The sequence below is a fragment of the Seriola dumerili genome, unplaced genomic scaffold (genome assembly GCF_002260705.1).
Source record: "Seriola dumerili isolate Sdu_G_001 unplaced genomic scaffold, Sdu_1.0 BDQW01001124.1, whole genome shotgun sequence".
Lineage (NCBI taxonomy): Eukaryota > Metazoa > Chordata > Actinopteri > Carangiformes > Carangidae > Seriola > Seriola dumerili.
This window is the reverse complement of record NW_019175379.1, coordinates 4,037,919-4,052,263: the sequence shown is the minus strand read 5'-3', so window position 1 is coordinate 4,052,263 and position 14,345 is coordinate 4,037,919. Positions and strand designations below refer to the sequence as shown.

At 40.1% G+C, this 14,345-nt stretch overlaps 1 protein-coding gene across 1 annotated transcript in view; it reads right to left on the bottom strand.

Annotated features, from left to right (window-relative positions):
- LOC111237822 (cadherin-12-like) overlaps window positions 1–14,345 on the bottom strand; it is a 90,357-nt gene that overhangs the window by 19,614 nt on the left and 56,398 nt on the right. Inside the window, exons 6-7 of the mRNA XM_022767081.1 lie at window positions 13,330–13,517; window positions 261–514 (exon numbers count right to left, since the gene is read on the bottom strand). Coding sequence (XP_022622802.1) covers window positions 261–514; window positions 13,330–13,517 — 442 coding nt within the window. The remainder of the gene's footprint in view (window positions 1–260; window positions 515–13,329; window positions 13,518–14,345) is intronic.

The following is a 14,345-nucleotide window of genomic DNA, read 5'->3' as shown; positions in this document are numbered from 1 at the left end:
CGAATTTTAAAAGGAGATATTGTTTTACACTGAATATCATCTTGAAGTTGTATATCACAAGTCAAACTGCATGTCAGACTCTTGCTTATGTGCTTTAACAAGTTTAGCAATTTTTGTATTTCATATCACAAATTAGATCACTTTTCCGACTGTAACAAACCTGATTAAATGCATTTTGATATAACACCATCATGTAACACCATACACAGACAGTTGTGTGTAAAGCGTGTATTGTTTTAGACAGAAGAGTTGAACTTCACCTGACTGGACTGCTGCTGGCATCTAAATCCTGTGCCGTCACCGCCCCAATGATGGTACCCGCGGGTGTGTCCTCGTACACATCCATCACATACGCGGGCTTATTGAACACTGGGGGCTCATCCACATCCAAAACGTTAATCTTCACTGTTGCTGTGTCTTTAAAGGCCCCAAAGTTCTGAAATCGTGGATCCAGGTGAGCATTGGAGGCATCTACCTTAAAGGTGTACGCCTTCTTGGATTCATAGTCCAGTGGCTACAAAGAAAGAAGAAAGAGAAAATAGTAGAGTTACAGTTACTTTTACACCTATAGTTTATTTTCAGGTCATAATCATGTCTGGGTGTAGAATGTGTCAGCACTCCTGCTGTAATTTACTTTCTGTGTAGTGTTCATCCTGTACAAGATAAGAGCTCTTGAGGAAATGCTGTAACTGAATATGAGCATCAGTGTTTTGACAGCAGCTCACTTTCAGTTTGTTTTTGTTGTTCTTGTATTTTCAAGGATGAGGATAAGAGCTATCAGATCTCAACATCACCCTTCTCATATCCAACAAATTCCAGCGTTCGGCTGATTTTCCAATGTTTATGTTGTCACACAAAACACATTCAAATACCATTGTTCTCACCTGCATGAACAGCAGATACAAAATAGTAAACACACTTGTGAAAATGCCCTCAGATATGATATCGCAGGTGCTTGTTGTTTGCATTTTCGTTGTTTAAGTGACAGTTCAAAACGAAGTCGATAGCAGAGTTGTGCCTGTTGCAGGAGAGACTCCCTGTAGGTCCTGACCAGGTTAATGTTTTGCCCTGCCAGAGTGAGAAAGTAAAGCCGCACTTACTTGGTTCAGCAGAACTTCACCTCTTTACAAGAGTTCTTCAGACACCAGCTTAGGGGTTCATATGTTCTACCCCCTCAAGCCTCTGACATATCAGCTCAGGGTCAATTAGTCAAAAGTGAGCGGAGGACTTGGCATCCTCAGCATGTCTGCGGCTGAGGTGTAAACATCCGACAGAAGTGACTCCCGTGTTCGTGCTTCTGCCTGTCTCCTGCCCTCTCATGTGTGACCGACCATACTTGGCGAGCTTGCAGTCGGTCATGCTCCACTGGCCTGGAGTCACATGAGAGACATTCCTTTCTGTGTATTTCAAATTGACTAACATGTAACCACTATGGCAGCAATGCTATCTTTCAGCCCCAGGACTTGGGCTTCTCTGGCATGTTGCTCCAAAAGACACCAAATGAAAACAGCTGGTAATAGCACTGTGAAATATGCTTATGCAAAGAGACAGTGAGAAGGGGAGGTGTAGTGGAGGATGTAGAGACAAAAAAAAAGCTTTTGAGCTTGTGATGCAAGATAAATATGACCAATCATCTGTCCAAGTTAAACGCACATGAATTAGCGATATAATTAGAGTCCAACCACTAGAAATGATCAGAGGCTGTTCAGTCATGATTTCACAGGGATAGCAGATGCTTCTCAAGCCCTCTGTCTCGCCTCCATCTCTGTGGTTTCACAGTCTTTCTGCTACAGCAGGTGTCCATAAAAGAAAAAAAAGAGAGCAATGTGAAGGCAAGCCAATCTGAAAGCAATCATTGACCATCAACCACCATGATTGGTTTGATTACAGTGCGCCAGATGCAACTGGGTAGTCACAGCTATAAGATCCTTCAACAGGAAATACACTCCGTCCCTTTCAATCTCTTTCAAGAAGTGACAACACTGAAAGAAGACCAAGCTCTCTGAAGCAACAGTCCTGTACAAACACTGAATTCATTGTAGGTGTCATTCAAATGCTGATCCCTACAATCAAACTCAAAGACTTCCCGCTAAGCTACACCTACAAAGTGGTAGAAAATGTACGGCAGTCATTATTTCAGTTTTCTGAGCTCCCTGCTGCTCCCTGTGATTTGCCGGAAATGAGAATCAAAAGGAACTCAATGTACCTTGCTGCACAAAGAGACGCCAATAAATGCATCAATATTATAATCATCACATTCTCACTATTTTCAGTTTATGTGATGACAACTATCAGGTAAATGACAAAAAAATAAATAAATACCTTATATTAGGAGGCTCTCTTGTGCTGTATATTACACTGTGCTGGTGCGTATAGACCGCCATGCATAGCTCAGCTGAAATACATGCACAGGTGGAGTAGGAGGAGGGAAGGCGATGCTGGGGAGGTGGACAGCAGGAGGTGTACACCAGGCCTCATTAGCCATGAGTCTCACTGGGGATGAGGAGAAGCGTTGCTTTCCATCTCAACATGCTGCATCACCACAATTAGGATAGAGGCTCAAACTCTCACCCTTTATAACTGTCTAATTTTCATGTAATCTTCAGCTATCCGAAGACAGAGACTTGTGGAGTGTGATGGGGAAATGCTCTTTACACAAACACAATTTGCAGTTTTGACACAAATCTCCCAGCATGCACAGCTGGCTTCCTGGAGTTACAGTTGACAAATAATGCCTTAATTTAAAACAGTTGAGCAGGAGAAATGTTACTTAGGTGCAGGTGTATCCAGTAATGTTAAAAGTGACTGGTTTGAAAAGATATTTACATTTTTATCTTTTCATAGAGCCAACTTGTATTTAGCTTTGTTTACTTTGCACTTTGTACTTGAAAAGTATCACCTCAGTCTCAAATACTTACATTGCTATAGCTCTATAACTAAGCCAATACACAACTACATGTTTGGTAAAAACTGAGAGTTAAAAAAAAGAGTTAAGACTTGTTTGGTATACTCTTGGGTCTAGAGGCATTCCATCGCACTTAGAGCACTCCCTGTCACACTTTTTCTTTTCTTTTCTATCCATTATCCATAATTGGAAAATATGCATTTTGAAAAACTAAAATCCTGGTGATTCAGTTTGTTATTCAACATAGCGTTACAAAAAGAAAGAAAATGCTGCTAACTAGCTTACGCAGCAACTAAAAGAGCTGGTTAGTAAAACTTTTGATTCCTCTTAACTATGGATTGTAAATAATCAAAATAATGTTGATTTTTTAAACAAACTAGTTAAGAAAGGACAAGAAAGCTAAAGTAGTCCATTTATCGGTGGATGTATAGTACATTTACCACATTTCTTAGAAATTATGGAGGTGATTTTTATATACAATAATCAGCCTTAAAAGGCATGCAATGGAGTCCTTATAGCCTTTCTATCTGTTACACAGTTTGCCTGCCTGCCTGTAAACTTTAAACGCTTCTTTCCCACCTTCACTATAGTTGCTGCTCTCTTCCTTTGTGACGCAGAATTTACCAGTATTGGTGTTAATAATGTTAAAATGTAACTGATAACTTCTACATGATATGTAGTCCAGATGCCCTCAGTCTAACAAAAGTGTTGTTTATGAGAGTAATTCTTAGTTGGCCAGATGCTCGATTAGCTAGCTATTAAGCTAACATTATCAGCAAACCCAAACAGAGTATTTTTTTTCTTTAGTACCTCTAATATAGTTACCAGAGGGCATGCTACATGACCTGACAAGTGTCTCTGCTGAATGATCTTCCATATTTGAGTCAAGTGATTTTGTATAATAGTTTGTCATTGAATGTCCACTTATTAAAAAAAATTATTTAATCCATTGGACATATTTATTCAGTCTAGTATACACTATAGTAATTCATCAGGATTGAAAGGTTTTGCTGGCAAAGGTACTCATTAAATTGCAGCAAAGAAGAGAGATGACATCGCAGGAACAAATTGCGGCTCATTTCCTCAGCAGATGTAGGAGTGAGAGGCCTTTCTGACACCAGTGGAACACTGCATGGGCTACCATATGATTAACTGTCATGCAAATCCCACAGATTCATTTACATATTCCGGTTTTGGGTGCAAAAACTGTAATGTTGAGCGCTTCACTGCCTTTTTAATGGGTCTAAGACGCAGGATGGTCCAAGTATGTCTCGGATATCTGTTGTTAAATAGGAATAAAATGAGGCCAGGAGGGGCTAATGAGAAACTCTGAGTTAATGAGAAGACGTGCTAATGTGTCAACACTTGACTTGGGGAGAATCAAATCAGATCTGGAGGCCATAGGGGAAATTTCCCAGGAAGGAAAGAAAATGGCCATTCATTCTCAGACTGCATGCATCATTTTTAGTTTTTCCCCCTTCCTCGAAGATGACCTACTTATGCACTCAGAACCGGTGCTGTATGAGTAAGTATTACCCATATCCACATATACATCATCCTTAAACAAGTTGCACACGTGTATGCATGTTCAATTACACGTTTGAAGTGTCTCATTATGGTTTCACTTGCTATGCACCTTTTATGGGTTACTGTGGACACAACAAGGAAGTGAATCAACGGTAGAATTTGTAAGGAGGACAGACCGAGTTCCTCTCATGTCAGTGCTGCTGCTCTTCAACATCACAACAGAACACACTTGAAATTCTAGACATGGTGCTGCGCCCTTTGATATGTAAATGTGCACCTTCATTGCACTGGCAGTGATACTGAATGAAGGAACTTTTTTTTTTCTTGCCAATTGAACCTGTTAAGTTCCAAGGGAATTTGTTAATTTAGAACAGGGGACTAATCAAGGCATCACAGTCTCACAGGTACAGTATAATGTTTCACACACATTAAAAAGTCCTTGCATCATCACATTCACGTGTGAATACAGAACAATGGATGTGCTTGTTGACGATTTGTGGTGAGGTATCATAAGAGTAAATCCATAAAGTGAAATGTGTTTCTTACTTGACTCTTAGGTGTGTTTCTGTCCTCCCTCACAGCTCTCTGCATGGTAGAAAGTGTTAGTTGCAGCTGTTTTGTCAGCTTGGAGGTTATTTTGGGGATGGGAGAAGCAGGATGATATGCATATTTAATAGACTCTCAGTTTGTTTGTGTGTTCAGTTCAGTAGTACAATAGCAGAGTTCAATATTCTTTTCAAACCTCTTCAACGCTCACCCACTAATACGGGGAAGAATCTTCTGCCAACACCCATGGGTGAATCTAGTCTTTCCCCTTGAAGAATCATTATCACAGCACAGCAAGTCATTAGCAGGCTGATTTCATTTGTTTGTGCTGAACACAGGTATAACCTGAAGAGGGTGATGATTAAATAGTGTGAAAAATACTGCAAATGTTGTTTAATCTGTGATATGCAGAGGGGCCTTAAATCCATTTAACCACAGTATTATATATTTACAATACAATTTATGAATCATTAACACCCCCTCACATGATTTAGCCTCGGAGAGCAAATCAAAGCTAAGCCAAACATGCCTAGAATATCACACATTTCTAGATGCAGCTGTGTAAGGCAACACATTTGTCCAAACAGACACATCAGGCCACGTCAGGGTGCTTAATTCTAGTTGGGCCAAAACCTCTTGATCCCACATGACAGCACATATCATCGTAAACCTAAAGACTTGCCTCTTGGGTTGCAGTAAGCTTTAATAGTCTTAACAATGCCCAATAAGCTAAATTCATTATTTAAGCTGCTACAGTGTGAAAATTTCTCTGAGATAGGCAATTATGACTCAGTGGTTTGGGCCTGGTCTTTCTCTGTTGTGAATGAATGACTTCATTTATAAGGTCATTGCAGTCAGTGACTGACAGTTCAACAAGATTCTGCCATGCAGAAGAATGCTAAAGACCTCTAGCCACCATTGTGCCATCAGCAGTCAACTGACCACAGAGCACAATAAGCTTATCATCAGTGAGGAAAAGCTTACATGCCTCAGAGAGCCATTTGATGTCCCTCTGAATACCAGGGGGTCCTAAAAGAGATGCTCACTTTATTGTGCTGCCATCAGTCACATCAGTTTGTGTCCTTGGCTGTCTCGAAGCATCTCCATCCCCACAGTGCTCACAACAGTGGAGTGCCATCTGAGAGCCTTGCCAGCAGCACTGTCCACACCGCAGTGAAGTGGAGTGACTGAAAGACTCGCACTGCCACTCTTAATAGGACAGGGTTAGCCATGGGATGAGCCCCGGGACACTAGTTTAATCTATTACACCCACACCTCCCCTGGCCACTAGAGAAAAAGCACTTCATCGGCTCCAAGCGCCACCTCTGCCTCCTCTTTGTCACTCTCTCTCCTCTTTTTCTCGCTTTGTATTCATTCTCTCACACACAACACGTGCATACGCAGACGTACACAAAGACATTACTCCCTGCTTGGTTGCCTGGTGAGGTGTTATTCATCTGTGCCGGGCACCTGGATCTCCTGCTGTTCTGAGGTATTGTTTCCGTCTTTCCCTCTTCTTTCGACTCCTTTCACACCAGGGCCAAAAATAACTCATTTCACCTCCCACTGGAACATTCAGCACTATAATCAATAGATTAGTTTCAACTCCTGTCTGTGAGCAAGACTCTGTTGGTATCATACTGCTGGATGAGCTCTTATATACAAAGGCTATCAGTTTTGAGCTACGATATCCTGCAATCACCCAATGACAATGTAGGGATTACATGAGTGTTTCCGAGATTTTTCTGAAGGTAAGGACATTTTGTTATTTTAAATTGTATGAATGTGTCCTTATGTAAACTACAAAATATATTAGACAACAACCTGTTGTGTTCCCTAATATTCAACCAAAAATTCTCACATTTTTCTGGCCTTAAGTCAGGTTAGCAGGTTGTTCATTACTTTTGACATTTGGCCATTACTGTTTTTTACTGCCTGGTTGTATCTCATCAAGACTGAGAAGGCAGTAACAGCTTCCATCCTCTGAAATGATTTACTGTTCAAACAGCCCAGTAATGACATTTCTGATAGAGAAATTAGACTGCAGTCACTGTCTGGCTTTAGTGAAATTAAGTCCTTAATTGATGGCAGGAAGGATGAAAAAGGCTTCTTGCCTCAACACTGCCAGTGGCTCTGACTTTGGGGAAGTCTAAATGGGGCCATTTTTGAGCTGAGGCAATCCAGGCGATTAGTGGCATTTGTTTTGTATGCAAATGTTTTTCAGTTTTGCACTCTGTTGGTGACAGTCTGTCTTTTCTTAAATGTCATGCAATACTACAACATTAATTATGCGAATGTGCTGTTCTTAGGAAGTGGGAAAAAATGTCACCTTATGCAAGCTGGATGTATGACTGGATATTTCTTAGACTATTACCTTATTATAAATCCGTTTGCAGTGGTAAATCAATTACAGACCTGTAAAATACCTCAAAACATCAACCTGCTCTGGAATCAGCATACCAAAATAAAGTTTTTCATTACATCTGCAGTCATCTGTTTTCAAAACTCTTATTTAAGTGTATTATGAATTACCTTAACAACCAACATGAACACCCTAGCAGTCACTTAGAAAAACCCAAATGATAAAACTGAGAACCAGAGCAACATCAACCCCTAGTAAATCACCTGCATTTAATACTTGTGCTTTACATTGTGCCATTCATTCCCTCAGGCCTAGCTACTAAGAGCAATTGGGGTTCAATGTCATGCTCAAGGACATGTGGACAGGAGAAGTCAGGGATCAAAACACCATCCTGAATCACAGCTGTCCAATCAACATTGAGTATGCAGCACTATAGCAACCACTGTGATCAGCAAAGTAAGTACTGTAACACCATAGCAACAAATACTACATAGAGATAACCGCATAACACCTTATCTGCACCCCAAAGAACCACAAGCAAGCACCGAATTACTTTTAGTATTCATATATTGTAACCATTACTATTTGTATTAAATACTTTAGAACTAAATATGAGTAGTTTAAGTGAAGTCTACTAGTGTGCTCAGTCTTCTCTACATTGTTTTTTGAACCCCTGTAACACAGGGCAATGGATAGGGAGGCAGTGCCAAAGGTCTGCAGCAAATGCTCTTTATTCAATGCACTGTGGGCGCTGGGGGCACTGAGTTTGTAGTGTGAGGAGATAGTCCTGTATTAAAATGGATTCCCTGAATGTGAGCCAGCGACTATTATGCCACCCATGCTGTCATTAAACAATGCGGTTCCTTTAGGCTTAGCGCAGCAAATTTCAATTATCTGCCATCTCTTTTTTTTTCCTCCCAGGAGAAGGTAAATAAACACACAAATGGACAAACGACATTTAATCTGACTAACAATTCTTTTATGAACACAACCCAAGGTTATCATTCTGAAACTCTCAATCAGTGCGCCTGCCCTCCACATACTCCATGTTTGAATAAGCCTGTGTCCTTCCACATGCTTATTCATGTACAGTATGTCGCTCTGTGCGCACACATTTGTCTGCACGTTTCCCTGGGAAATTCATTGGTGGATTTACCTATTGTCTCCCATAATCTTATGTTTTGCAGATGGGATGTGAAAACCCCATCCATGCCTCTGTGCCTCTTTTTTTCTCTCCCCCTGTATCGGCAGACTGGGAAACAGATGATCATCCTTTTGAACCCATTACTCAGCCTGATCCTCTTATCATAACCAACCTTCCCGAGTCTGTAATTTGGGGTCTGCCAAACTCTGCTCTTTGTACAATGTGGCTTTCGTCTCTGTCGTGCTGTGTTTGTTCGACGTGTGCGTGAGGGAGGCAAGTCAAAAGAGAAAGCGGAAAGAAGGGGGGGGGGGTATAGAGAGGGATTGTCTGCACACATTTGCACACCTGTCTCTGGGGATATCCTACCAATCTGAAATAAGACAAGTCTGTGGGCGGGTCAGTATTCTGGGAACACAGTGAGCAACTCATAAAGGCTTCATCTCCAAGCTACCTACTCCCCACACCTTTCCGAGGCACGGCTCGTTCTGTCTCTCCTCTCCTTCTCACTCTGTCCATGTCCTTCCAATATCACAATCACACATGTGTAAGATCACATGTTGTTTAGTAAATTACACTGTGGGAGGCTTGGTCAGTTAAAGGGGCTCAGAATGTCCCCCATCAACAATGGCTTTGTGCAGCAGTCTCCCACTGTAGGGACTATATCACGCTGCTTCATTCTTGTTATGGCAGCATATCAAACACTGAAAGTAAAACAATTAGAGGAAAGATGCATCCTTGCCATCCATCGAGGGTATACATGATATAAACAAATAACTGTCTTCATTTACATCATAATTGCTTTCTGTCACATTCTGTTATTCCATTACTGCCAAATGAGAAGGTCACTATACAGTGATATATGGCCACGACTATAAACACCATTCATACGTTCAGTGCGTGCACATATTCATGATTTACTCACAGAGGTGCTCACACACACATGCATGTAGAGAACTGAGGGGGCTCTTACACTGAGCAGGGAATCAATTACTCACTCGGCTGCATATTTTTGGGGATCAAAGGATCACACACCTTTGTGCGCTTGTGTGCTGGGGCATGTACTAAAAATGTACCAGTTAACGAATACCTCAGCCTGATACATCATAAAAACAAATGCAGATTTGCATTCCCCCAAAGAACATTTTAGACACTTACATCAGAAATACCCTGAAAGGCACAAAACCAGATAGAATTGGCTGCACATTTTTCTTTTATTACTTTTGCAATCAGATGAAATATATGCTCTCTGCCTGAAATGAAACAAGTGACAAAAACAGATATATTGCCACTTCTTGAAAGTATTTTGTGAATTTGCATGGAAAAGGCAAGATTTAATGAGAAAACCACTTTTTTTTTTAATTTTCCAGAAGTAAATTTGCATCTAAAGCCACAAAGTTTTTGGAGGAAGTCATCCAAAAGTTTGAGGTTTGGTGGTAAATAAAACTCATAACTGTTGTCTTAGTCTTTCAAAATGCAAGTATTTGTGACCATATATGTCCCTATATATAACAGAAAGCACCGGTAGTGCTGTGTGATCAAATTAAAATGTGATACCCATTATTGGTAAATAATAATGTTTGCTCTCACAAAATTATTACTGATGTGTTGGTACAACAGAATGAGTTGTTAGTAAAGTTGTGACATATCAGTATTTTGGGAAAATAAGCAGAGAGCTCATTCCAAAAAAGGAATCCATCTCATTGGTGCATCATAGCATTGCTTACAAAAATCTTCACTTTCTGACACATACATTTTTCTCCTTTGTCGTATCGCAGAGACATTGTGTGACTGTAGCATTATGTCATCTCAGCATTGCTCTGCACTTCTTTTATTTTTCTATTGAACCTCAATAGCACTGACAGCAAACGGCATTTAAACTCACCACAGGGGTCGACTGCATCCTGCCAGAGGGAAATGCAGCAGCAAGAATGAAGGAATCAATGTGCAAGGGCTTGTGTGAGCGAGTCAGCCCGAGTACGCAACACAAAAGCAGGTTGAAAGCTTCTATTTCTGCATGTTTGCCTGCATGTGTCTACACAAGAAATTGCATCTGTGCACACCTGTGTAGTTTTGTGTGTGGGCAACACACTATATGCTTCTTAACTGTTTGATGGCACATTCAAGACACTGAGCAGTGAGAGGTAACAGCTTGTAAACTGTTTCTAAACTGCACATTGCATGGACTTCTACTAACCAGGCTGGCCTATGACGCTCGATGCTGTCAGATACCAGACAGATTAGCGAAGCATCAGTGAGCCTCTACACAGTACACTTACATCCTGATTAATATGACCAAATGTAGGCAAGGAGTCAGTCTAATGATGATTTCATGTATATTTTCAATTAATGCTCTTTTTGTCATACAGTTTTAAAAGTAGGTGTACCTTTTAATGTATGTATGAAATATGAGACCATACTGAGACCGTTTCATTCCCTGCCCATGCAGCACTCGTAAATGCATATTACCCCCCCCACTGACATTGAGCTGAATGCTTTCAGTGTCTAAAGAGATATAATACCATGCTCTTGCTTTCTACAGTCGAGCTTGTGGGTAGAAGAATGACATTATTTCGATTAGTGTGTTTGGGTATGATGGATCTTCAAGTCTTTAACTAGGCATACCCTAAGGAGAGTGTCACAACAGAGCCGAGAAAGTACACAAATGAGGGAATACTTTTAATGGGGAGATTTTCACTAAATAAACCCGAACATCATGAAAACATTATGAAAGCTGACGTTATCAGGCTCATCCACGGCGCAGTTGTGAAGCTCATACTCTATTACTCGATGTCTTCTTATCCAAGTTCAAACTTGGTATGGTTATTATTAATAGCATTGTTTAGAAGGAAAACTGCACTGTGGTAGGCTATATTTGAAATGAAATGAAAGATCTATCAATTGTTAATTCATTCCGAAGGTCCTAAGGACATGAGGTCATGATATTATTTAAGTATGAATGAACTGAATTTTGGAAGAGGGCTTTATAATTTTTTAATATATAGGCTAAAGTTAATAATTGATTGCATAATAAGTCTTATTATAGCCTGGCTATTTAGTACATTAGTACTTATTGCACTGACTAGACCACTCTATTTCTCCCTCTAATTTTAGTCAGTGGCTGTAATGTCCTTTTTCTTCACCTCCAGCAGTTGTGGGTCTCCCCTTGAAAATGAGATGATAGATCTCCAGGGGTTTATCCTCGGAGTAATAAATTTCTCTCATATCACTGGCGCTTTTGTGCCACTTGCCATTTTGTGGAGTGATATCACGGCTTTACAAATGCTCTGTATGTGGTAAAAAGTTGGCATTAAATGAGATACTTTTGCTCTGTGGTTCAAAGAAAGTACAACCAAAGACCAAGACCTCTTGCTGTGGGTCACGATGCACTGGATGTATTAATCCATGTGGCAAAAAAGAACATATGGCATAGTAAATGAGCCCTGACACGCTGAGTGAATGCTTCATATAACACAGGCACTCTGAGAGAGTAATGCTTTTGCTCTGAACTGCGCTTTAAGGCATGGACAGCAATGAGACAAACAGTTAGAGAGCAACATTACACAACTGAAAGATCATAGGTTCAGCCCTCATATCTGCCAAGTGACCTGCTGGTACAGCATAATGAGAAACTATCATCATAATTTATTTTATTATATAACTTATTCTATCTATATTTAAAAGTTATCTCCTCCATTGTTTTGTCCTGTGGTGTTTCTGTTAGTGAAGTAAATGCATGTAAATGTAAAATCTACTGCAAAATATACAGCAGTCACACCAGTGGAATATTACCGCTGGGGAGTTTCTAGGTGTAAATATAACACACAGAAAATCACATACCTGTGGGAAGTAGGGGTGCTAGGAGTGCAGCAACGCCCCCGCATCCCAGGTGCAACACATCTGCCTCCTCGTTGCTGAGTAAGGCTATATATATATATATATATATATACATATATATATATATATACATATATACATACAGTATATGTATGTATAGTTTCAAGATTTTTTCTTTCTTTTGTGTTACATCCCATTGGTCCTAACCCCTGTAACTAGCAAAATCTTTTCTCATCGTAAGCAGAGAGAAATTTCCATTAGATTCAATGTGCAGTGTTCAACCAATAAAATACCAGCACTATAAAGGTGTGGCATTGTCATGACGACTCTGTGCTAGGTCTCACAATAGAATTTGTTTTAAGTATATGTTTTTTCATATTGTCAGATTGTTTGATATCATGATAGGGTGCTGTCAAGAGGTTATGATGTGTTTTATGTTATAAAAAACATATTAAAATATTATATAAAAAAATATACCATATTATATACACCAGCTTTTATTACTAATTCACCTGCTTCACAATAATGCAAACTCTATGTTTACCTGTTATTCTGATAAATTCATTATTATGTTGGCCCAGATTTCCACATCACTAAATTCCATCAGTACAAAAAGACAGTCATATGATACTGTACTTACAGCTGCTGCTCTCAGTTATTCTTCTGTGAGAGAGAAAGCCATTTTCATAAACCATGTGAAAAGTCAAAAGTCAAAGTCAAAGGAGGTCTTGAGCTTTTTTGACAGCAGCTTAACATCAGTTGGAGAAAACAGAAAAGTGGGGGTGATGAGCATAACCCGATTCTGTTGTTGTTGCGGAAATGTGCATGATCGTGAATTTACCATAAGAGCCATATAGGTAATTTTACACCCTTCATTTTTCTTTTTTCCCGGCCTTGATGAGCCTTTTACTTGCTGGCCGCTTATTATCTGCTGCTCTTACTTTTTTCAGCTTTTATATCAGAATTTGCAGATTTCTTTAACATTTTGTATTAGTTTCTGAAATCCCGTACCCTTTTGAGAATGATGATCCCCTCTTGGTTGTGTTCATTGGTGGTGATGTCAAACATGGCACCTCCATCACCTGGCACAATGGTGTACTCTACTTCGGCATTTCTCCCGATGTCCAGGTCATGCGCTTTGATTCTCCCCACAGCCGACCCCACTGCAGAAGACTCAGGAACTCTGAGGTGAAAGAAACCTGTGAACAAACAAACATCAGACTGAACTCAGAGTCATTCATTATCATGCTTGACATCGGATGGAAACATTGAGCTCTTCACATCCTGTCTTTTATGTAGGCTCTCACCCACCCGAGGATGTCTTATTCACCCACAGGCAAGTTGCTGATATGCTCTCTGTCTGAAGTCAGGCCTGTGGCTATAGCCATGACATTATTCAATTTTGATGTGTCTGGACATCAAGGCTGCTCTGCTCTTTATAATTGGCTGGCTAAACCTGTAAGATCAACAAACACAAGAGCCCAGGGGCCTTAATACTCCCAACAGCAGAAATCACCGCAGACGACGTGGGAAGAAATCTACAAACCACCAAATAGCGGATTGCTTGCAATGTGGCTTACACTGGACAAGAGATAGAAATTGATCTTTTCTGTGTTCCCCTTCACTCTCTGTTCAAACAATGGCATCCTCCTGTGCCACAGACATTAAAACTTAACTGTTGCATTACAAATCTACACCTGGTGTCAACATAGAGGTGCCGTGGGCACATTGCTCAGAATTACACCTCCTTTTTCACACTCTTGACGGTTGAAAAAATGTCAGCAAATCATTGTGACATTAATTTTCAACATTACTTTACAAGCCAGTGCTGTGTCAAAGGTTACAACATTCATTTGGGGACTATCCATTATGACTAAATGAGTGAATTTCCATTAGTCCTTATAATTATAGTGTGGCTCTGGTAGGCTTTGTGTTTACATTTATTTATTTAACCAAATTCTTAACACATTCACACATTTGATTCAACATATTCCTAAGATATTTCTCTGCTGCAACAAAGAAACAGA